The sequence below is a fragment of the Xiphophorus maculatus genome, chromosome 12, assembly GCF_002775205.1.
Source record: "Xiphophorus maculatus strain JP 163 A chromosome 12, X_maculatus-5.0-male, whole genome shotgun sequence".
Lineage (NCBI taxonomy): Eukaryota > Metazoa > Chordata > Actinopteri > Cyprinodontiformes > Poeciliidae > Xiphophorus > Xiphophorus maculatus.
In genome coordinates, this window is record NC_036454.1 from 26,416,088 (window position 1) to 26,441,665 (window position 25,578).

Consider the following 25,578-nt stretch of genomic DNA (forward strand, 5'->3'; position numbering starts at 1 on the left):
TCCTTTTCAAATCTGTGTCTGAAATTCTCTGCTCTTTTGTCCTGCTCAGCATCTTTAAGCTCCTTTAGGGTGTGGGGTTGTAGTTCAGGCATTATTTGAGGTGCTAATTTAAAATGCTGATCTGCTATTCCCAGTTGTAAAAACAATATCCTATTGCCACGGTTACACACATTCACAACTTGTCTGAAGTAAAAACAAGACAAGTAAAAACAAAAATCCTTCTAAGTGCACAGCATCCAAAACCAGATATTCCACATATTGGAAGAGTCAAATTTAGCTAAGGACTTAGCATTTTATAAGGAATAGTGTAGTCATGCTAGCTACTGTATACTCATCTGTGCTAATGACTAATTTAAGATGTCAAAGAGATTTTAATTGCCTCTGCTCCAACTCTGAACAATTTATAATCATACATATTAGGAAGACCAGAAAAAAAAAGTTTGCATGTTGTTCTTATCCCTGCTTATAATCCAGAGAAAGTGTGACTGGCTAAGATGGTCATCAGTGGATCAAAGCTTTTTGGAAAAACTGGAGATTGTGAAATCTGAAGCAAAATGTCAGTTGCTATTAACAACATTCTATTTCAAATGAATTCAGTAGTCACTTTCATGTAAAAAAAAAAAAGTCAGATAAATTCACGTGCGATTTCAAAATGTTGTGATGGCATCTAAGGGAGTGCTCCACTTTCCAACAGCAGCTACAGAGCAAACTCTGCACCACAGAGAGCTGTAAATGAATGTCACCTGCTGAAATAGCTTTCTCTGCCAGCTCTCTTCCCTGGTAACAAAGTCTTACCCAGGAAGCACTGCTCTGTCTGTCTGACTCACTGCTGTTGATTACAGCTCCCCCAGCTGCCGCTTCCCTCTAAACCATGATGCGATGAAGTCACATCCTCGTCTGATTCACGCTCTGCTGGTGAAGGTGTCTTTAATATGAAGGGTGCCATGTGAGATCACGGTGTGCCGATGTAGGCTTTTTGACAGAGCTGTGTTGGCTCAACATTGCTAAAGCCTCCAGTCTGACTCGCTGTCATGTTAATATGGGATATCTCTTAGATTGGAGTGCAGGAAATGAGATTATCTGTTGCAGCACTAATGCACAGCGTCCAACCTGCTCACTGCAGCTGCGCCAACTGGGCTTGACAAGCACCAGCCCCCCATGAAGGGAATACGATACTCTTGTTTCCAACCACTCAATTTTTTAAATGCGAGACTCAGATCAGGAAATGAAAAGTGAGGTGAAAGTATCTAAACATTTGAATATAAAATAATGGTAATTTCAGCCCCTCCAGGATGTTAGGATGTTTTTGTTGTGGTTGTTGTGCCCTAAAAATCACTGAATTTTTGGCATCTTTTTCAAAAAGTTATGGGCAATGTTGCAATTTTTTTAAGTTTTATTTTTGCTATAACATAGTCTGACAAAAAAGTTGAAATTGTTGCGCATACCTTCCATTTCTTCTCTTTTTTTTTATCAAGTAATCTCTCCTTACCTGAGAAAACCCTGCATCATCGTCCTGCTGCTGGCCTCTGCTCTAATGTCTCCTCTCTTCCTGTTTGCTTTCTATTGTGACAATAAAGATTTCCTTTAAGCATATGGAAACAATGAGCACAACCTGTGAACAGAAATTAAAGAGGCTTGGGTTTATTCCTGGCATTAACTAACAAGTAAAGATGTAAAACAGGAAACAACGACATTAATATTCTTGTAAACAAGCTTCATATGACATCCTGGCATTTATTAATCATCATTTAGCTAACAGTATCTGCATGCAGCATCATTACTCAACTTACTCGGTTTGTTTGGATGAAAACTGGAAAGTTTTTTTGCCTTTTGGCTCTGGCTAGTTGCTGGAGATGACACAAACCGTGTAGCTCAGCGTTGATCTTCCCTCGGTGATGAGATCCACAGGTGTAACCGGTGTCATCATGCCACGCTCATGATGCATTTAAAGACGGTTACGAAAATCACATCGTCACAACAACCGATTGAACAGTGGTAACGAAGTGCAGGGGACTTTTCTTGTAAATGTGCAGAGGCACAAATACAAGAAAAGCGGGAGACATGTCCCACGCGTTACCCATGACTGTATACACAGTATAAGAAAATCTTATACAAAATGGTTTCTGAAAAAGAAAAAAGGCGAATGTTTGCCCTTTTGCGTCACAGCTTTTATCTTACAAGTTGTGAATCAAGGGGTTAAATTAGAAGGGGGTGGAAGGGATTTGTAAAAATTCAGCCGAGTTGCAGTGGTCATTTTTTTCAGAAAAAAAATGTAATAAAAAAAACTTTAAGGTGATTGGTCAGATTTTGCAGAAACGTTATGATAATTTGTAAAAATCCCAAGTCTACGCAAAATAGACTTGGAATAAGCCAAGCACAAAATTTGCGAATGATGACTGAATTTGCATTAGAAGTTGACTGTAATTTTCTGCACACACAGTACAGCACAGACAGTCGGCTGCAGTGAGGTGTTGCAGAGTCAGGTAGGAGCTGCAGTGATGGAGATGAGAGCCAATAAAAGCTGTAATGTGAGACCAGAGCTCTCTGACCACTGCAAACGACTCTCCAAAGGATCCTGCTGTCTCTCTCTGTGCTGACAGTCTGTCTTAACTTAATGCCTCAGCGTTTAGTCGAATGCGTGTTTTTTTTCTTCTTCTTGTCTGTCTTATTTATATCACACATTTAACAGCTGTGATGTTGCTCATTACTGTGTGTGCAGACAGCAGCGAGGAACGATGCAGGGAGCTGCAAAGGAGGTGTGAGGAGCTGGAGGCCCAACTTAAAAAGAAGGAGGAGGAGAACACCGAGCTGCTCCGGGACCTGGAGCAAAAGAACGCCATGATTTCGGTCCTGGAAAACACCATCAAAGAGCGGGAGAAGAAGTACCTGGAGGAGCTTAAGATGAAGAGCCACAAGCTGGCCGTGTTGTCTGGGGAGCTGGAGCAGAGGGCAAGTACCATCGCTTACCTCACCTCGCAGCTTCACGCCACTAAGAAGAAGCTTTTGGCCGGAAGTTCCTCCGAGGCGAGTCCCAACGTCAGTCCCATCAGCTCCTACAAGCCGACGCCTCCCCCCGCCAAGGACAGGCAGCCTGAAACCCCGCGTCGCCGGATGAAGAAGAGCCTCTCCCAGCCTCTTCACCCGGAGCTAACGGAGGTGTACCGCCTGGGCCCGGACGGCAGGCGGGTTGTCCTGCGAGAGCCGGTCGACGCCATGCCTGACCCGACGCCGTTCTTGCAGGCAGCCCGGGAGTCTCCCGACGCGCAGCAGGTAGTGCGTGAGCGCCCCTCAGTCATCCCTCCCATCGCCTCCGACCGCTCCCCCATCCCTCCCCTGGGCGCCGCGGCCAGCCCCCGACACAGCCCGGCTCGGGAGCGCCAGCACAGGGCCCACGTGGGCGTGGCGCACCGCATCCCGCACGGCACCCCTCCTCTCGCCCCGCCGCAGGCCGAGCTGGAGACGCTGGCAGTGGACCAGGTCAACGAGGACAAGGTTCTGCAGAAGCGCTCGGAAGCCGATAGGACAGTTTAACACTGCAATGCTGCACCTGCGCATTAACACAGATGCACATCTAGGGCCAGATGCATAAAACTTTGGTTTTATGACTAAAAGGAGCGTGACCACAAAGGCAAAAATGTGTTTATGCATTCTGTTTGCCAGATTTATAAAGAGTGCCTTGCAGAGGTATTCACACTGCTTGAACTTTTTCAGATTTGATCACGTCATCACCGCTAACTTCAGTGCATAACTTTAAAAATGGAAGGAAAATGATACATGTCTTTTTAAAAAGTGTTTTAAAAAGCCATATTCAGATTGTTTTATAAACAATCTGAATAGTGTGGTTAATAGTATTAACCACACTATTCCCAAAAAAACTCCCAATGAGTTTGTTTTTTTTGTACTATTCACATGCTCTCATACTTTGCTCAACCATTTTTAAGTCTTTGCAGCCTTTAACAGGATCAATTCCTTATCACCCACCACAGCATCATACTGCCACCACCATGTTTTACCCTTGAAGTGGTATGTTCAGGTTGTGCTGGTTTTCTGCAATACATCAGTGTTTTTGCATGTCGAAAGTTCGGTTTTGGTCTGTTTTGTCGCCTTCCTGCGACAAAATGAATGAATATTGAATATTTTTAATGAGATTAATTTGCACACAGGGATCTCTGCTTGGTCTGGATTTGATTTAGGGGTGTCCGAGTATAGAGAGCCGAATACATATGCATGTAACGTTTTTGTTGTTTGTAACATTTTAGAAACCAACTATCATTTTCCTTCCCCCGCACAATGGGGCAGAAATTTCTGTTGACCTATTGCATAAAATTCAATAAAATACACTGAAGTTTGTGATTTGAATGTAAAATGTCAACAAAAAAAAAGTTCAAGGCATATGAATACCTTTATCAGACACTGTGGAATGTGCTTCTGCCAGTACATCCGAATCATTTTGAAATTTTACACTCATGCACTTCCTTCATACTTTAACCCCATTTCTGGCTTAAGGTATGGAGGAAATGTGTTTAGTCTCGGCTGTGAGCCCATGAACACAACAAAGCCTGAATTAAAATCCGTTACATATGCAACTCCACTTTCTAAGTTCAAAGCAACGGACCTCGACGGAAGGAAAATAGAAACAGTATTGCACATGTGGGGCTTTAAAGCACACTAGCCTACATATCGTCCTCTGCAAGAAGCTAAAGCAGCAAAATAATGGTTCTATTAAAGTCTTACCAAGGTCTTCCAACTCCTCCAGATGAGCCTGCTTGTTTCATTTGACCTCAAATTCTGTTTTTGTGGTTTTAGTTTAATATCTCTCACACATTGAGACATACAAACAAATCCAATGTGTAGAGAAGGGTACATGCATTGTGTTTGGTTTTTTGCACTATTTATGCATCTGACCCTAGCGTATACACACTTACTTACACTGCAAGAACAGCGAAGAGCCTGAGCCACTGTGCAGCCTGCTTTTTACACAACGCAGCAGTATCAACAAAAGCGTCATTTTGTGGTACTCCATGAGGACCTTTACGTTTTCTTCTTCTACGGTAGAAATGGACTACTGTAAAGCACGCCAAATGAGTTTTATTAGTCTCCCAATGAGTTGTGTTTTTTTTTTGTACTTTTCACATCTTGACCTTTTTGCTTCGACCTGTCGGATCTGTTTTATGTGGTGCAAACAACCAATTCTCAGCCAAATATCTGCGTCAGTGCCTGCTTAACCGGCCTAGTCGTGCTCAAGCTGTGAAACGTAGTCATGGCTAGAAGTTACCGTTACATATCTGGAGTACAGAGGAGGTAGCAGCAGTCTATATAGCAAGACGTCAGCAGCAGCTTCGTAGGATAGAGGTGACGTAATAACACTGCTGCTCCGTAAATGTCTTTTTTATTTGGTATCTGTATACTCACGTGACCGTAGGTAGAAGCTGCGATGTGTGTAACTGAAATGTGCCGGTTATCGAGTTGAAGCTTTTCCTTTGCTTCGTAGAAGGAAGCAGCGCTGGACATATTTTAATGCAATATGGATATTTATATATATATATGGAAGTAGGGAGTGTTTCTGCGTGTGTGAGCGAGGAGGAGAGCGCGAGCGTGTCTGAGGAAAGATGACGGAGGATTTCGTTTAGGTTTGAACAATATTCATTAATGCTTTTTGTCGTACAAGGGCATTTTTAAAACACTGCTGGACATTGTGATATTACCAACCGTACTTTTTAAAAGGCTGTCAATTTGTAATGAGTTGTTTTTTTAATTTATTGTTTATTAATGACCCAGCGGGAAAAAGAAAGACAAAAAAAGAAAAACAACAATCCTGATGCACTCTGTACCTATCACACCACCACAATAATGGTAATTAAATCTCTTAATAGCCTGCTTTTCACAATAAAATCACTTGTCATTAAAGAATACAAATTATTGTTTTACTGCCATGCTTTTGGTTTGGTTACTTGGTTCGAATGAGTGTCAGAAAAGCTGGAGGAAAGGTCACTTTACTGGGCCAGGTTTGTTTGTCAACAGCGGTGCCCCTAAGATGAGGTACGGGGGAAATGTCACAAAAATATTCAGTATTTTTTAATTTTTTATCATGGATAGTGACACATCTGATGACTTGCCATTTTGAACTCAGGGCCACCATTTGTGCTTCAGCAAGAATATAAACTGACATCTTGTCACACTATTACAGTTAGATGATTATTAGATTACCAAACTTACTAATCAAAAGGAGAAATAACCCAAGACAGTGGATTTTAACTTGAAAAGGACAGAAATTGCCATGGCGCAGAGGAGTCACCTTAAAACTATTTTGTCGGACATCGTCAGACATTTTGAAACAATCAAATGAGAAGAGGATTCACAATGTTGTCCAATAGGTCAGTGTTGCTAGGATGAGTGTAGACCAACAGGGCTTTTTATCTTTTATTGATTTAACGCAAATAAACCTCAAGACAAGTGATTAAAATAAATGTTATTTTTTGACAAACATATTTGGTTAAACTCACTTTAGGCATTCTTTTCCATCCTTCCAGGTACATCTCAACAATAAACTTGGTTATGATAAATCATTTGGCATTACACAGCTTCGTCTTTACACCTCAGAAGGCCACTGTCACACACTTTACACAACGGTCTATGACGAGCATCCACGTAGAATCCATAAACACAGGACAAACCATTTGTACGGTTCTCTTAACCGGTTTAAAAGCATTCCCGCTGGAGCCAAAGGGTTATTCAAATTACGACAGCAAGCAAGTTAAAAAGTAGACCGGCACTATTTGTTGGAAAGTCCAGACTGGCATGCCTCCTCTGTACTTGTCTTTATTGAAAGAAGTAAAGTGCTTTGTTTTGAATTGGATGTCGATGAAAATCACTGAGCGGCCTCTGCTCTCCTCTCTGGTGACGTTGCCTTCCTCTGTGGAGATCCTGAAAACAAAGACAGTTGACCGACATGTCGTCTGGAACGGCTGAAAGACGGAAAGAACTGAAGGAATCTGAAGGTGCGCACCTGTTTCTGATAAGGTTAACCGATTCAGTTCCTCCTCTAGCGCGTCAGCAGTAACATGCAAGTGGCCGCGGGGTACGTCAGGCAGAGGACTGAGGATCTGCTCACCGGCGGGACCCAGGCGGTTCTTTGGGACTGCAGGTAGACCTGATGTGTTCACATCTGGCTCTGACTCATCCAGCAATGCTTTCAGCTCCTTCTCCAACTCGTCCATGTCTTCATCTACTGACAAAACACATAATACGTCAATAAACTGATCACTCGTTATTAGACTTATCGTGTAGAAGTGTTGGGGGGGATGACTGCGAAGCACAAGAAAGTTCTATTTTTATTTTTTGCAAAAAAGCAGCCGTTAGAATTATAAGCACAAAAAAACGCTACAATGGTCCAACAAATCCATTGTTCTTCAAATTCATGGAATTTCACGACTTGGTGGACTACTATGTTCTGCAAGTTATGCTTAAAAATACAAACAGTATGTTACCGACACATAAACAGCAAAAAAATGTATAATAAAGATGGCATTTATAATTGGGGAGGATCAGAAGTAAAAAAACACAAAGTCAGAACTAAACAAATGGAACAATCCATCTAAAGAAACTACAAAGACTATACATTTTTACTTTTAAGAAGATATTAAAATATAATGTGCTAAAATGAGACACATTGACACAGCACTTTACTGAGTCAAGTGCACAGTAAAGCACTTGACTTTACTGAGCAAGAAGATTTTTTTCTTTTTTTAATACACTGTTTTATGTATTAAAAAATACCACAAAAACACCAATAATGATCCCTGTTGTGTTGCAACTGGTTGATTGGTGCTTAATTCCTTATGTTATAGTAAATGTACTTTTGAGAGAAACATTTGCTTACATTTACATGTGACATGATCCCATTATGCTAAAAATGAATAAAATAAATAATAACGTAAAAGAAAATTAAACCAAGTAGGAACAGAACGACTTACCTGCAGCAGTTACACCACTGGAAATGGTTTGATTCACCTCATCTTGCGTGTCGCATAACTGTTAATATGGAACAGGAGCCCATAAAAAAATGATAAAAATCTAATAAATAATCGAAATATATCAGTTCCTGTCTTAACGACGACTGCGTACCTCCTGGATCTGATCCACCAGGCTCTCGGCGCGCTCCACAGTCACATCTTTAAGCGACATCCTCAGAGCAGACACTCCAGCCTGGTAGGCTTGCATAACCTGCGCACACACCAGAACACACCCTTTAACCAATGAAGGAAAACTTTGTTACAGAAGACATGTGGACGTCTAAGATTTAAGGCCCTTCATACCATCTTATCGGTTTGCGACTGCGCTATTCGTTCCAGGATTCCCCTGATGGTCTCCAGCTTGGCGAACAAGCTGTCTGCTCTCTTCTCCACTCTCTTCCGGCCTCTCAAACACCTCAGCGCCTTGGGAGACAGAAATTCAACTTAAACGGCTGCTGTGATTTCGAAGGTCGCGTCTTAAAGTTTCTGTTTATAATGACCTGTGTTTTCTTCCCGTCTCGCAGCAGAATTCTTGCTTCCTCTTTGCACCTAGAAATAATTTTTAAGAGTGCAATTTAGTAAAAAAAAAAAAAGTAGAGATAAATTACTAATGCACCAAACCTGCGGCTCTTTGCACAGGTTTGGTGCGTCCTGTAAGACGCACAGGAATACTTCAAAGCTATGAATTTATTATTGCGATAGCATAATCCTGCAGTGAAAACATTGAAAGCTCCTCTGCCCCCAAAAAGCAACCTTTGTTTTTTTTCTGAAAATTAATTGCTTAATCATCAGAATCATCAATAAAATAATCAACTATTGAAATTATCTTTAGTTGCGGCACTAAAAAAGTACAGGAATAAAGACTGAGCTTTTTCACAACAATCACTTCTGGTAAGTCTTGTAAAACAAAGGATGAACATGTGGAAAAGCAAATTATGCTCAGTGTCAAGTCTGAGAGTGGACCTGCGATGCTGTGGGACACTTTCCTTTGCAAAAGCCTCAGCAAAGTGCATGTTATCCTTAAGCCACATTAAAGTGCAAATATATCTGGTTTAATTACTGGATTACAAAAACATATCTTCAATTTGTTTCCTCAGGGCAATTTAAAGGCTCTTTTTTTCAGTATTTTTCATTGTGAGATTATGCTAAACAACAAGCATCCAAATCTAACCCTCTGCATTTGGCTCTCTTGAATTAAAGTAATTTGCACTTCGTATACAAGAACTAGACGTCTAACAGGAATGTTCATGTCTAAGATCAACCTGTCAGCCTCCAGGCTCAGTTTCTGCACACGCTCTTCCAGAAGTTTCTCGCTGCGCTGCAGCTGGTAGATCCCAATGTCTACGTCACTAACCGGAGACACACGATCCTGTCCTGGCTGACAAAACTTCACAATCTGGAAAACAGAAGAAATCAGGTACGTCTTCATGAATCGTACAAAGTACTTGTGTTGTATTTTAAAACTTTTTAGTTGCCTTTGATTAGAGCTGCACAACATATGAAAAACAATATTCTGTCACCGCGTATTATGAAGCACTGCCTAGATTGCAGTACGTGTTAGCTAATAATTGAATGCTACTCATTCAGACTGTTTATTTTTGTTATATATCTGGTGCCACTTGTTGTAAAGACTTCCTGAGGGTAAATAGTTCGTTTTAAATCATTAAGAAACTATAACTAATTTGTTTAGCAGAGTTACAATAAAACTTCCTTGTTCAGACAGAAATATTGACCATCTGTGTTCTGCTATTGACCTAAAACAGAAAGATAATAATCACATCACTGTGGTGACATTCTTGAATCATGTTTTCCTAACATCGTGCAGCCCCAACAGTGATTATTTTCTGTTTTACCTTCTCTCCCTCGTGCAAGGAAACTATGACCAGCTTGTCCTTCTGCAGCTGCAGCAGAGCCATGCACAGGGTGCTTTCATCAGCGCAGATGTTGGAAGCGAGAGTGCACAGCTCTTGAAATGAGATGATGGAGCAGCTTGAAAAGTCACTGCTTCGGTAGACCTTTAGCAGTTCCGCGGCTTTCTCCTGAAAAAGAAGAGGAACGAAGTTGTATCACCACGTCTCGCGCCGAAATAGGAAACCACCCAGCGCAGCTGCGTCTTAAAACAAATCTGACTGTGCAGTAGATGCAGTGCCCTTATGAAAGTATTCCCAACCCTTTTCTTGGAAAAAAAACCCCAAAAACAACTCAATTTTATTAGCAATTTATGCAAGAGATCAACACACAACAAAAAATGTCATGCATTTGTATCCAGCACATTTACTCTGATAACCCAAATAAAATCAAATGGGGACACATGCATGCCACACTTTTCAGAGTTCTTTTTTTTTCTAGTTTGTGGTTGTAATGTGTCAAATTAAGCAGCAGTTAAAGCGTTATGCAAAGGACTGCATCTTCTAGCTGAAATTCAACCTATGGGAACAACAAGAGCATGGCAAACCTTCACTAGCTCGATAACAACGAAAGACTCCTCCAGAGGAACTCTGTTGCTGCCCAGAAGCGTGGAGAAGGTCCACTTGAGTGGCTTCACCAGCAGCATCCCCACACTCCAGGAAACCCACCCACAGTCCACGCTGGCGGCGAACTCAGACTCTCTTTGGATCTTCCCACACCTGACCGAGAGAAAGAAAGAGAGAGAGAGAGAGAGAGAGAGAGAGAGAGAGAGAGAGAGAGAGAGAGAGAGAGAGAGAGAGAGAGAGAGAGAGAGAGAGAGAGAGAGAGAGAGAGAGAGAGAGAGAGAGAGAGAGAGAGAGTTAACATGACTTGACAATAATACTGACGAGCACCGACCCGTCCACGGTTACCTGGCCATGGTCTGGATTACAGTCGAAAGGCCCAGCGGTGTTTTCTCTTTCCTTTGGAAGGTTTTGTTGAGGTCCTGTAGGTTGACAATCACGGAGCCGCGCCGCCTGCAGCTCCGCATGATGAGAGCTGTCCAGAAGTCCATCTTACTGTCCCAGTCCGTGGTGTTCACGTCCCGGTTCTCCTTGAACTCGGAGAACATAAAGTTCATCCGCTCGTCGTCGTTCCACTCGGGTGGCAGGCTCATTTCCGACGTGCCAGACATTTTATAAAGCCCACACTGAAAAGGTTCTGGTTCGCCACTTAAACCAGCTCGTCACGGTAACTTGGTTGCGAGGATCGCTGGGTTAACACTGGCAACAGTGAACTCGAGAGAGAAGGCTAATATTAGCAGCTACTGCTAGGTAACATGTAGGTTCACACATCTTTTGTCGAAGAAAATGACAGCTCCGCTGTTCAAAATCAACTGTCAGAGACTTTCACTTCGCCACGGTGTTGTAAACTCATGCTAACACGGAGCTAGCTTTTACATATCAACAAAAAAATGATTGTGTGTGTTTATTATTCACGCCAAGACGGGGAAGCGGCGGCTTTCCCTCTGCTCTGGTGGGCGGTAACACCAGGTCACCGCCCACCCAGAGATGCGCTGTAGAGAAAAGAAAGCGCACCCAGCATTTTGCTCAGGAACTTCACAGTTCAGTTGCAACATTTGTACGCAAGAGGTCAATGTTTTTTCTCGGAAAAAAACACATGAGGGCCTGGAAACTGGAAGCATAGAGCTACCACCCCACCAAAGGAATAATATAGAACTATGTTACATAATAATATTGTTTTTGTGACAGTTTACAAGAGGTGCGTAGTAACTAGTTACATTCACTTGAGAAACTGTTTGGGGAAGATGTTGCGGAGTTGTTTTTCTACACCATACGTTTAATCTTTTCTTACGTAGTGTTATTATGAATTATCACTACTATTACTTTATTTCTGGATACTCTTATCAACTGAGTAACTTCACTGAATGAAGAACAAACATCTTTTAGTCAAAAACGTACCAGACATAGAGACACACCAGTTTATGTTTAAATGAAGCATCTTGTTTGCACACAAGATTCATTGTTCTAATATTGTTTTCTATCTTTTGAACCTATTGTGCCGTTTGGAGGTCAAGAAGATACAGTGAAGATATTAATTTCAATTGGAAGTACTTTACCCTGGTCTACATCACCTACTACAGATATTGGTTTCATATGTTTTATAGTGAAAAAGAAAATATGTGTTTCTGCCTGACTTTGTTATCCGGCAATTATCGTATTTATTTGTACTTATTTTGCACATTAATCTTTAAAATACCAGAAATTGCACATATATCATCAGGTAGATGATATTTTTCATCTACCTGGTGACATTTTTTAATATCAAAATACATGTTCTGATCAATTACTCAATACTCAAATAACCTTAGTTTCTTGAACTGCTACTTTTTACTTTTCCTTGAGTAATATACTGAATCAGGGACCTTATAACTTGAGTACAATTTCTGGGTATTTTCCCCATTCTACCACAAGATGGCACTGTTTTCTTTTGCTGCTATTCCATAAAAAATATTCACTAATCAAATACAGTTAGATTCAGAAATACTAAAGTAATACCAGAAGGCAACTGAATGTTCTTGTAACTCATACAATTTTCTTCAATGAGTTGTACATATTGATGGCCGTGGGCAGGATCGATCTCCTGTAGCAGTCTGTATCAGAGCAGGCTGAAAGAAGCCTCTGACTAAAGGCACTGCCATGCATTTATTTGACCTTTCTTTACTAGAAATCAATTGCATTATAAGCAACAGACCTAAGATTATGTATTTATTTAAATTATAATATTTGATCTTACTAATAGGGCCAAAAAGAATACCATTCATAAGTTCAAAAATAATTTTAATTAAAAAATGTATCCCAAAGGGAAATTAAATGCTGTTGTAACTCATACTAATTCAAATTCTTCAAAGAGTTACATAGATAGTGATGGCAGGAAAGGTTTTGTGTAAAAAGTCTATTACAGTGAAGTTTAAGAAGTTTCTGACTGAAAAGGGAGAAACAATAATTTCTACCATTACATGTGAAATATATTTTGAATTCTACATTATGTTATGATTATACCGAGAGACATGACATTTATTTAACTTAATTTTTTTTTTATTTGTGTCCCCATTATTGTATCTTACTAATCCTTGATCATGGCAGAACAAGTCCAGCTACAGTACAGACTGTCTCCTTACCCTCTGCACAAAATCTTAATCAGAGCTGCTACATTATGGGCTCCTCTCACTCGCTGCATGAAATTTTGGAACAGCAGCATTGAAGGCAGCAGTACAAACTGTTAAAATGCTGAATGGCTGCTAAGATTTTACACTTTGCTAAAATTCTTACACCAATCTCATTTTATTGTGGACATTGCATTGGCATTACAATGAATGGTGACAAAATGTTGATTTGATTTGAACAAGCATTTAGTCAAAAACATATTTATGTTGATAATATATATACATATGGGTATGAAACAAAGTGTTTTAAGTGTTTTAGGGTTAGCTTGTTTTATACACAGTGTCGTGCAAAAGGGTTTTCAGTTCACCCTATAGCGTACAAAACATAGTTTTCCTCTCAGTAATTCAACTTCCAGTGTGGTCTTTCAAACAATTCTGAAAATGTACATGCATGTTATTTAGATATTAGTTAAATACAACACAAGGAATAAAAACAATGGCCTAGTCATAATTTCTTTTAAATAGAACAGTGATTCAACAGTTCCACAACTCTAATGTTGACATATCTCAATTAGATTTTAAACAATAGTGCAAAAGATCATAAACAATCATGTAATTAGTTGACTTACTCAAAACCTCAGAGGAAACAGCACTTTCAGTTACATGGCTTCGACATTTTTGCAGTCTTATTGGCACATTTTAAACTGAAGGTAGGTGAACACCTCCTGTTGCTCATTTGGCACTGAGATCCACCACCAGGTGCTGGTAGGCCAGGGTGTTGCCTTTGAAGCTGGCGGCCAGTAGAATGTCCTTGTTGTCGACGGACACCAGGCTGAAGCCCCTTGGGGCCCTCATGTTGAGCTCCTGGAAGGGCTGGAAGCGCTGGGTGAGGTCGTCCCACAGGTACACTCTGGAGAAGGAGAAGTCACTGCCCAGGATGAGGTACTGGCGAGGCCCCACCGTGAAGGGATACACCGCCATCGACCCCCGAGAGGGCAGAGTCTGGATCTCCACAAAGCGCTGCCCCTCCCAGCGCAGGATCTTGGAGTCGCCAATGAAGCGCGTGAGGCAGAGGTAGAGGACCTTCCTCACCCAGAAGTGCTTGACCATCTGCACGTCTGCGAGCTCCGTGATTATGGAATGGAAAGCGAACTGCTTCTGGTTCCGGTTCCACTGGTAGACCACAGGAGGCTGGGAGGCACTGGACAGGATAAGGTGAGGCTTCCCGCCAACGTCTATGAACTCCACGTGAGTGTCCCGGTGCCAAGGGTGGAGGGACTGATGGGAGTAGAACCCATTGCTGTTCCAGCGATAGATACTGGTGGAGCCTGCCTTGGAGCTGTCCGCCACAACAAAATACCACTCATCGTCCAGCAGGAAGGTGTCCACAAAGTTTGGTTTCCTCACCCGGTTGGTGTCGATGTCTTGGATCTTGATAAAGCGCTGCGGTCCCTCCTCCCACCTGCGTTCACACAGAGGCTGTCAGGGGATTTCCCAAAGTTCAGAGCCACTTTTATCTCTAATGGAAAAACAATATCTGCTCCACTGTCTTTCCAAAGATATCAACTTAACAGTTTTTACAAGAGGACCTTTCTTCAAATTCGACCTCAACCCATCCATTTACAATAGCTGCGAAATCCCTATCTGGTCATTGGCCTGGGATCTATCTCCATCAGTCATTGGGTGAGAGGTGTGTATGCTAAGCTAACTCACACCAACACAGAGACAAACGGGAGAAACAACAATACACACACTCACAAACCTAAGGGCAATTAACTAGTTGACTTTTAGCAAAGAGTAAGAATTAAACTTGAACTTCTTGACAAATTTAATCATGTTACAACCACAAACTTCAATTTATATTATTGGAATTGAATGGAATAAACTAGTGCAGAGTAGATTAAAAAAAGTATACGTGATTTAAAAATTTTTAAAGAAGGAAACCATTAAATATTTGCCACTGAGCTGTTACTTTCAGTTGCACTCACTAGCTAAATATGAAGCTGAACTGCAGGCCTTACTTGTATATGTGAGATCCACCAAAAAGTTGAGCCACAACCATGTAAAGAGTGTTGTTTATCACAACAGGTTTGCAGTACACAGCCGAGCGAGCTTCAGGAGAAAGAGGGAAGCCGAAGGAATAAAGTTTTCATTATTTACAGAGTACAATGTATCGGTTTTTATTATCACAACCAGAAACTTACAAGTGATGTTGTGAAATCTTCTGAAGATCATCTCCACATGATCCCATATGTACAGGGTACAGAATCCAGAATCGGGCTGAGCAAAGGCCACAAACTGATCTCCACTGAACTCATAGGACTCCGCTGACACTGAGTGGAAAGGGAAGGTTTCATACACAGCGAAGTCTGTTGGATGAGAAATCAGAGTGAGAACACCAATGAAACTACACCATGACTTTCAGCAAACGGATGCAGACAGATTGACTAAAATAAAACAAAAAAACCTGCTGTGATGCAGTTGAAATCTCGTGGAGTGAGATCTCGGATTCTGCGACCCTGAAACTCAAAGGGGCTGGCGCAGTAGATGGCCGGAACTGAAGTGTTGGTCTTCTCCATCCAGTCGACCAGCCACTTGATCTTACAGTCGCAGCGGAACGAGTTCCCACGCAGGTCTCTGAATCATAAAGATGGAAAAAAAACCCATATCTATATATCTTTTTAGATCTCACACACAAATCATCTGAACAACCTTTTTTCAGTGATCATCCTTCAACAGTTCCTCATACACTCTAGCTATAAAATGTTAAACTTCAGAGAAACTGAGCTACTGACTGTTCTGCTTAAAGAGTTCAGGATAATATTGCAAACTTACAAATCTGTGAGGATGTCTAGATGTTTGAAGAGATCTCTGGGCAGCTGCTGCAGGTTGTTGTTTGAGAGGGATCTGCAAAGTGAGAGTTGTCCGTAATATGGATCCATACTGATCATCTGTCCAGTTCGAAATGCATAGATGTACATCAGAGATGCAAAAGACAAATCAACTGGCAACAGGAATCTGAAAAGATTCTCAGCTAAGTGCTAACATGTTGCACAAACGACAACAGTCTCAGGTGTGGATGCTGTTACTGAAGGAGGAAGGTGCTGAATTGGCTACGAATGAATTGGTTCTACATTTTTTGTTGGGAAAATACACTGATGTTTCTTAGTAATGCTAATCATGCTAACCTTCCATGCTAACCTTCATGCTAACATTTAGCTAAATGCTAAATATTACCATTTATGATGCTAAAGATGGTTCAAATGTAAACTCTAAATCATGTCTTTAAATTAGATGAGTAAAATCTTATTTCAGAGTAACTCCTTTCTAGTTGCTGACTCTCATGCTTTCTGGAGAGAGTTTCACTCTCTCCCTCTGCCCAGACAAATATCACTCCAAATGCAGAAAGTGCTTGTATGACACAGGAGCATTGTTTTTCACTGCCCTCTTTCTGAATATTCATTCTAAACTCAGTCACACTTTCTCTTTTGGTGTGCAGCTTTCCTCACTTAAAGGAAATAAACTTATATTTTACATACTATGCATACTATGCCTTAGCTAAGTAATTTCTTGTAATGATTTTCGCCTGATGGCTGTTTTGCACATGGAAAGTTTTAAGTTCTTTAACTTGAGATTGAGGTCAAAATGATTAGTCATTTTGTGTTAAATTTCTGATATCAGTCTTTTAAACGTATCCATAAACCATCAACTGTACCACATGTACTGTACTGCTGTGTTCAAGGCGAAGCTTACTTAAATAGAGCTGAATTACAAAACTTTGCAACATTCAAAGCTTTCAAAGAAGCAATGATGAGAAATCGGTCACAAATATTTGATCAGTGCATCTCTAAAGCAAATAGCTTAGGTTTAGACATTTCAAAGTAAAAGATTCGTCTCCACACCGTAAAATACTCACAGATGAGTGAGAGACTTGAGTCCTCTGAAGGTATACTTGGACAGGTCCTGGATGTCATTATTCTCAATGAATCTGTGATGGGAACAAATCAATCACATTAAGATAACCTTCTGTTATCTTGTCTGCATTGCAGAAAGTCACCCTTGTTGGCTCGGTCAATGTCTGTGTTCAGTACAGCAAAAATCTGTCAGAAGCAAGTAAAAGATTTCAGCTACGTTTCCTCCTGCTTAAAAATCTGATTTAGAGTCAAATATTAATACGGAGTCTACTTTTGACAGATGAGAATCTCACTTCAAGTCTAAAATGACACACAAAGTCATTCAAGTTCTGCAAATGGATTGTCAGCATCATTTGATCCTGTCCTGTCTTTGCTTTGTCGATACATAGTTAAGGGCCAAACTCTCTGGAGGTGTCTGGAAATAACTCTATGACTTTATCAGCATCCTTAGCAGGCAGGCCGCAGTGAGGATCAGGTCTGCAAGCTGGTCTGCAGTCAAGCCCACTCAGCCAGCAGCCTGCCCACTCCAAGCCATCACCTAATGACTTTCTAAAGCACATCAATTCACAGGATGGCATATTCAGCTTCTTTTTTTTCACACTGCAGAGGCTAAGTGCTAGCTGTCAGAGAAGGATTTATTTTTAATTTCACTTCTGGCTCTGTATTTTAGCACTGCAGAGCTTCTCTGCTCAGATCTGACTGTGGATGTTAAATTTACCGTCCGTGGCAAAGATACAGCGATGAACTCTGCAGAAAATAAAAGCACTGCAGGACTCCCTGGCAGTAACACAAGATCGGTCTATGCAACCTTATGCAACTTTCACAGTATAGAAATGGTCTAAATATAGAGCAGAATTGTTAACTAGAACACAACACAAGAATGGCGTACACTGAAATTACTCTGCATTTTAGCTCAGGAATGCCTGGCCTTTGCTTGACCACTTCGGCCAGTAATAACGCTTGATCAAGATACTGCAAGTTGCCGAGGTCAACCAGGAGAATTCACTGAGTATATCCTTGGTTGTTTGCACATAAATGACACTCTGGGCAAGCACCCAAGTAATTATAATACAGTAAATTAGCTGAGTGTTTTGGAGCTGGATGGAATATAGTGTGGTTCCATAAAAAGTAAGTCAGCCTATGCTCAGCAGCAAACATGGAGTACCAGCTTCCATATTTGGAAGCAATTCAAAAAAGAACATGTCAAGCCACCACAACCGACGGTGAAGTCATACCTTCGTAAACTGCCCCTATTTCTAATGCCACCCTGGGAAATTGCCCAAATAGTCAATATAAAAGATATTATCATATATAAGTATAAAGAAAATGTAATATTGCTATTAATGCTTCATATTTAAAAGTAGGCAGTGATAGTTGGACATTTGCTAAAGATGAAAAACACTGTGGATTCAGTGACACTCACAAATACTGCAGGTGGGACAGACCAGCAAAAGCATCGTCGGCAATCATGGTGAAGGTGTTGGAGTTCAAGAGCCTGTTGAAAGCAGAACATCCAGTAAAATTTGCTGCACTTTTAAAAAGTATTCGTAACCGTTGAGCTTTTTACCATTGCCACAATCTGACTACAAAACATTTTATCTTATGTAACAGAACAACGCAAAGTAGTGCATGAATGTATAAATATGTTTAAATGTGAAGTGGAAAACTGATTAAGGTTAATCAAATTAGATGGTGAGTGACTGCAAACCAAACTGAGTCTCTATTGCACTAAAAATATTTGTAAAAATAACAATAATGATGATATTTTTCCAAGTTCATTTGTAAAAAAAAAAAAAAGAAAGAAAATTTTTTGAAAAAAAGCTGGAAATCATGTATCATTCTTAAAACTCTTCTTAACTTAAAATCATGCTGGTCTATTATTTAAAATCCTAATAGAGTCCATTTAAAACCTGTAAAATGACACAAAGTGGAAAAAGTTTTGATACATTCAGGATCTCCCATAAGCACACAGATCTGCATGCCGCCGCATATAAACACACACTCCTGATTGCATCTGAGGAGACAAGCCTTGCCTTTGTGTGGCAAAGCTGCACTGAAGGGAGTCAGTCATTGGCACAGACACTGATACTGAGCCACTTTACCCTTATTACTGCTATGTCACCACTGCTTTCAATAAGCATTCATCTGGAGTAGAGTGGCTCAAGTCGCCTCATTGTTGCTGCTCAACAACATCGTGTCTTGTCTCCATGCATACCTGTGACACGGAGGCGCTTTTGAACAACAGGCCTTGTCAAACTGACTGTGTGGTGTCTGTTTGTGTTAACAGTGTCGTGTTCTGCGGCTCACAGGAACTGCAGCAGGTGAAGGTGCGAGAAAGCTCCCTCTGGGATCGTCGTGAAGGCCGCGTTCACCATCGTCCTGTTCAGACAGGAAACCGTCATCAGATCCCATCCAGATGGGTTTTAGGTGAGCAATGATAAAACATCACAGCAGGTATATAATATAACATCTTCCTCTCACTGGCAGCCCAGTCATTTTCATTCCATCTAAGGCAGGAGTCTACATTTTTGCCCCCAGTTCCTCTAAATAACTTCACAAAATGTAATGTTTGTTACTGGCTTCACAATTGTTGACTGTTTTTATGTTTTCATGATGTAAAGCACTTTGAACTGCATTGTTGCTGGAATGTGCTGTAGGAGTCAACTTGGTTGATTGTTTAAATAAAACTGATTTAGAGCCACTAATGTTACCTGATCTTAAAAAAACACAAACAAAGTCAAATTTTGACTTTTGGCAAATATTTAATATAGGAAATTAGTTGTCATTATTCCATATAACACCATTTTGGTTATATTTTTAAGTTTTGAAATAAAGAAAAACATAAAACCTTTGCTAAAAGAAAATGGATGCATTTGTAGGCTGTTGGTAGTCGTGGAAAATTATGAAGACAAACAAAAACAGTTTCCAACCAGATGACGAGAAAAATTGCTCTAAAAATGTGCTGCTGGTACATTTAAAGTCAGTCTTTTGTGGAATTTTAATTCAATTCCTTGAAAAATAAACTGCAAAACACTTGTTAGTATATCGATATTTAAAAGTATTAGTTACATTTTTTTTTAGAAAGTTATTAGGAGCCATGGTGTCACTCATAGGTCTCCGGAGTCGCAGGTTACAGACCCCTGACCTACAGCCTAAACTTTGAAAACCTGCCAGTGTAAATTTCAAAACAACTTTTCCAAACTGGGACGCACTTTTCCCATCACCACTTTCTCCCCTGTTATTAAATCAGGACATTCTAAGTCTGCGCTAATCCATCCAATCCACAGGTGTTTGAGGCTAAGATGCCCCACATCTCCATCAGCAAAACCCCGTGTCTTCATCATTTTACTCTTTAATTCGCTGAAACATCTCTGTGCGCTCTCTGAGACTGGATCTCTCAGAGGAAATAAGTCTCCTGCAGTTGAGCGTGGGAATCTATTGTTAGTATTCCTCTCTGGATCGTTCTCCCTCATCTATATTTGGAACATTAAAGGAACAAAATCATCTTTTTTTAAAAAAAACCCAACATTTTTTATGACAATTGTTATTATCACAGTTTTGCTGGCAAACACTCTACAGCTTGAAACTCAGCTTTGTGCACTTTAAATGTCATTAAAACACAGTCGAGACGTCCACGCATCATTACATAACCGTGGGTGACATCAGTGATGTAGCCCTCTGTACCAGCCTACATGCTGCCGAGGCTGGTCGTTCAAGTGATGCTTTTCTGGTAGGATTGTGGACTCACAGAGAGATGATTCCAGGGGGGAAGCTCTTGGGGATGGCCTTGGTGTCCACGCAGAAGGCGCTGTCTTTGGTGCAGGAGCAGGTCGCAGGGCAGCGAGGCACCTTCGGGGCTTTCTTGGTGTACGATTCCCCCGGCAGGCAGAGGCACAGACACACCACCGACACGAACATCAGCCTCAGCCATCTCGAGCCGAGCTCCAGCAGCATCCCGGCGCTGGGAAAAGGAGGCTGGGTGCGTGAGCTTCTTGAAGTCGGTGGAGAGGCGACACACACACACACACACAGCGCCTGCCTAGCTGTCTGCCTGCCTGTCTGTCTGTGTGCAGTTCTGTGAAAACTGAGCGCAGAGAGACGGAGAGGGAGAGGGGGAGGCGGTGGGGAGGAGGAGAGGAAGAGGAAGGGTACTTCTGTATCTCCTCGGTGGGTGTGAGTGCGCTGCAGCTTCCCCTGGCTCTGCTTCTGCATCACTGCCACAGTGTACTCTGACAGGGTGACGAACCAGGCTGCCCTCTCTCTCCTCACCAGGACCTGAACGTAATCAATTATTCACTTTTACAGATGCAGAAAGAGGGTGCAAACCCCAGAGATTCTGCACCTCTCTGCAGGTCTTGATTGAAATCTAAGGTTGCAGAGGAAATAAATGTGTGGCATGTCAGGTGCTCAATGTGTGGGAGTGTTGGCACTTTCTCAAATGTTGACTGTGGTCCATTTGAAAGGATCCAGGCTCTTACCTTGATGATCAATTAAGGTACCTTTAACAGGAAGCTGGGTAAATATTTTTTTTAAATCATGAAATTCTACAGTATTGTTATTTTATTGTCCATAATTAACGTGTACATTCATGTTGTAAATCTGTGGTCAAATTTGGAAACAAATTAAAAGAGTCAGACCACTCTTTTTTTTATATCATTACCTTCCCAAAATAATGGCCTATGTCATTTTTGCCAAAAGTGATTTTATTTTATTGTATTTCATTTTTTTTTCCGTAAATCATCTTTTTGGCAAAGAAAAAAAAAGTCACTGGTCATTATTTTAGGATGGTGATGATATTTTGCTTCAGAGCAGCCAAATTTCAGGCGCGTCTTCGTCTCTGCTGCTGTACTGTTTTGACTTAAAAACAGTGGACTTTTTTTTTTTTTACATATATTTTATTGCAATAAATTTCTTCACTCTATTTTTTCTTGATTTTGTGGTCGTAGCATTACCTTTTTTAACTGATTCAGAAGAGTAGCCCTCAGTTTACAGCTACTCCAGTTCTGACCGGCATTCTTACATCAGCACGTTCCTTTAACAACTCATTAGGATACATTACTTCATATTAGTGAGCCATGCTGTGGTTGTATTGTATTTTGTTTTTACTACTTCATCAGTTGTGAGGTTTTAGCTACACTATATTAATGTAGAGGCTAAAATGTCATGATGATGAAGGGCTAAACATACAGCCAAGAGCTAGCATTTGTAGGTTCAACACAATCTTCTGTTAGTAAAAGCAGAAGACTTAAAGATTTAAAAATGCTGTAATGGAAAATATTTCCTGAAATGACTGTCTTTATCCTCATAAAAGAACAGCTGTGTTCCCTAAAGTGCTTGACTAAAGTGCTGTAGTCAAGCTTTCTTTCCTAGCCAAAGCATGCACTGCATTGTGTAATTTTTCCTCAGTTTCCCTGTTCCTCCCCTAGAATACAAGATCCAAGTTTTTTTTCTTCTTTTTGTTCACTTCCACAGAGCTCACCCGGCATAGTTGATCTTTAATGTAAATTGCTCCTTCCTTTTTCTGCACCGAGCATCTCTGAACATTAATATCAGGTTGGTTTTTACAAAAGCACATTGCTATCACTGCACGAAAGACATTTCCTTCTGTGCAATCTGATTCTGTTTAGGATCCTGCTCATGGTGGGTATACTATTAATGGTTTCCACCACAATGCAAAGCAGCATCAGTACCTCTCCATGTTTTAGACCAAGCATGAAGGAGAACTTGACCAACTCCTGTTAGCCATTGTACTAGTCTTCTTTATGCCTGCATGAAAAGCACACTACTGCCACCTCCTGGACATGAAATTATCATGTACAAGATAACTATCATGTTTATACAACATATTATCATGTTTAAACAAGATAACTATCACGTTATAACGTGATAGCGCTCGAAACATTTTTTTTTCTTCATGACAGCAATGGGCTTCCATAGGTTTCAGTTTCAAAATCGTACCGAAGGTTGTCAGTTTCTTAGACCTAGAGTTTTATCATACATAAATTAGTTTTGATCTGAGCCATTCCACTGCACCACAATCTCCTCTTTGTACACATACTTGTGGTTAAATATGATTTCAAGGAAGTTTGTCTGCTTAATAAAAAAAAAAAAATACAGAAATTAATTATTTATAGAGGACTCAGTACTTTTTCATACCATGGTTTCAATTGTTATTAAAACTGAATGGGAAAAAAACAATCCAAAATTGTTTGGGACCCTAAGCAGAATTTGTTCTGGATTATTATCTATGACAATCAAATACTGAATATTTTACTTTCGATAATAATTGGAACAACATTTCCTATTCTTTTAAATATGGTAATATGAAAATTCTTTTGATTTCAAAGTTTCTTTTCAAAAATTACAAGTAATTTTTAAGTTTTTGATTAACCTGACCTCAAGTGTCACAGACTCAGCAGCCATTTTATAAAGTCCACCTTGTCAGCAGCATATTCATAATGAGAATAATCTGTCTTACTTATGCGAGTCGTTTCCTGTTGTTAGCTGACAGGAGGGGAACCCCGGGTGGTCTTCTTCTGCTGCTGTTACCCATCTGTTTCAAGATGTGATGTGTTGACACAATTTTCTTCACTCGTTGGTTGTCATGTAACAGGCAGTTGTTTGAGCTTTTGTATTTTGTTGATCTACCCATTCTCATCTGACCTCTGACATGGACAGGGCATTTTTTTTATCCACATAGCTGCTGTAAACTGGATATTTTCTCTCTTTTTTTTCAAACAGTTCATTGTCCAGTTGTTCATTGTCCAGTTGTTCAGCAGTTCCTGAAATACTTGATGAGGCCCCTTTCTTTGCCATTTTGAGCCTCAGTTTGATCTTCGGCAGTTCATCTCCACCTGGCTTTGAATTGCTGCCATGTGACTGGATAATTCTCTATTTGTGTGGACAAGCATTTGATCAGGTGTACCTAATAAAGTGGATATGAATGCATCCTCTGTAGGAGAATTCCAACACTTTTTGGGTTCCACCGCTGGTCTGGTTGTCCCAAGAAGAGGCACAGTTTGCCTATGACTTGGGCCGGCTCTGGTGATGTCATTAGGTCTGAGTGTTTTCTCCTTATACTTCCAGTTACTTGGTAAGTGGGAACGGAGCTGGGTTTGACGTCAGACGCAAGATAACAGCATCCTGGTTAAGAAGTCGGAGTTTCAACATGGCGCCACCCATAAACAAACATAACTTTTAGCTTACTTTCCGTAAGCAAACACTACTTTTCTTTTATTTTATTTTATTTTTTCACTTTAGAGTTGCAGGCGCTACATGTAACATTTGGTTACAGACGCGCTTTTTTATAAATGTCTTGTAGAATAAATGTTTCCACTGTCACGTCACTACTGTTGATGCGAGTAGCGGCCATATTGAAACCCGAAGTCCACCTTGTGTCTGGGTTAGAGTTGCTCGTAGTTTCCCAGCGAGAAATCCGACTTTCAGTTGATCTTCACGACCGAGAAGTCCGATTTTCCCAGTTCCGAGAACAACCGGAACGCAGCATTTACCGCAGCACCCGAGTGTCGAGCATGAAAAGTCCTGGCGACAGAAGACAGGTGCATAAAGCGTTCTGAATGCCGACACCAGAGGGCGCTGTTGTCTCTAAAATAAAGTCAGCGAGGAAATCGACTCTATTGTACAAAGCAAGTGAGCGGTGCCAGGCATTACCAGTGTTCCTGCACAACGACTCTGTTGTGAGCAGCAAAGGAACCCTGCAACGTGCTGTCTCTGCTGCTCTCATAGGAACAACATGTGTCCTGAAACATCTGATCCGAAGCAACTGGGCTTTGTTTACTAAAAACTAACAGACAGAATGCTCGCTATCAGTCAAGCCAACTTGCTAGGCCGTTTTGTCCTTCCTCAAACAAGCTTTTCCTCTCACATCAACACCTTTACATATTTAAATGAGAATGCGCTTATTGTGTTGTGGGTGGTATCCCTGTGTGTCTCATTCATGCATCAGTTTCCTGTTTTCATTGTCTTTTAATGGTTCATTTTCTCTTTGTCCTCCAGTGCGGCGTGCTCGTACACGTACCCAGCTTCTTTTGTGCTCACTGTATTGGTGGATTTCTGTGACTTGTGCTCAGTGAGAAGCAGTTAATGCCTGAGATTACTCGTTGCAAAGCTCCACCCAAGCAAACCTCCGGTGGGAACCAGTATAATTGCATGGCACAGAGAGAGGAGCATGAAGCAGCAGCTGGAAAGCACAGCGTTGCCCTGTGTGAAGCAGAAGGAATCTGAAATGCTGCTGAGATAAGACCACAAAATCTTCACTGTGCAGGCATGTTTCCTAAATAACAGTCTTTAGTGTTAAATACCGTTTTGGGTTGACTTTGCGTTGTGAAATAAATAGTTTGCGGCATTAAGATATGAATGATTGCATTGTCTCGGAAAGCTCCTTCGTGTGCAGATTTTTTGTTGTCTTTTTACCCAGTTCCTCGATATGGAATCTGTTCAAATTATTAAGTGGGGTTCTGATGAGCGGTTACGAGTAGACATTATGTTATACATAGCAGATAACTCTTCACATTAATGAAACAAAGCATTGTTATAATAGTAAGAACTAGTTGGTTTA

At 40.9% G+C, this 25,578-nt stretch overlaps 3 protein-coding genes across 6 annotated transcripts in view; 1 reads left to right on the forward strand and 2 right to left on the reverse strand.

Moving 5' to 3' along the window:
• Positions 1–6,751, forward strand: part of LOC102233441 (coiled-coil domain-containing protein 92) — a 12,213-nt gene extending 5,462 nt beyond the window's left edge. For all 3 annotated transcript variants that reach the window (XM_023344078.1, XM_023344079.1, XM_023344080.1), the window contains exon 5: positions 2,720–6,751. In XM_023344078.1, coding sequence (XP_023199846.1) covers positions 2,720–3,531 — 812 coding nt within the window. In that variant the 3' untranslated portion in view covers positions 3,532–6,751. The remainder of the gene's footprint in view (positions 1–2,719) is intronic.
• On the reverse strand, positions 6,408–11,391 carry chmp7 (charged multivesicular body protein 7). Of its 2 annotated transcripts, none has more exons than XM_023344076.1 (10): positions 10,832–11,391; positions 10,468–10,639; positions 9,866–10,051; positions 9,275–9,408; positions 8,513–8,561; positions 8,316–8,435; positions 8,125–8,223; positions 7,974–8,031; positions 7,007–7,228; positions 6,408–6,924 (listed from the first exon to the last, which is right to left on the reverse strand). In XM_023344076.1, exons 1-10 carry the CDS (start codon positions 11,092–11,094, stop codon positions 6,869–6,871), a joined length of 1,359 nt encoding a protein of 452 aa, XP_023199844.1. In that variant the 5' UTR covers positions 11,095–11,391; the 3' UTR covers positions 6,408–6,868. The 2 variants fall into 2 exon arrangements, with proteins under 2 accessions (XP_023199844.1, XP_023199845.1); XM_023344077.1 differs by having other exon boundaries at positions 7,007–7,225; positions 10,832–11,390.
• A 1,854-nt stretch (positions 11,392–13,245) lies between these two features.
• lgi3 (leucine rich repeat LGI family member 3) lies at positions 13,246–21,215 on the reverse strand. The gene is made up of 9 exons (XM_005811757.2): positions 20,749–21,215; positions 19,308–19,379; positions 18,424–18,495; positions 17,003–17,074; positions 15,922–15,993; positions 15,554–15,723; positions 15,291–15,455; positions 15,108–15,198; positions 13,246–14,548 (listed from the first exon to the last, which is right to left on the reverse strand). The coding sequence occupies exons 1-9, from the start codon at positions 21,210–21,212 to the stop codon at positions 13,819–13,821; spliced, it is 1,908 nt and encodes a 635-aa protein (XP_005811814.2). The 5' UTR covers positions 21,213–21,215; the 3' UTR covers positions 13,246–13,818.
• Positions 21,216–25,578: the final 4,363 nt, after the last annotated feature.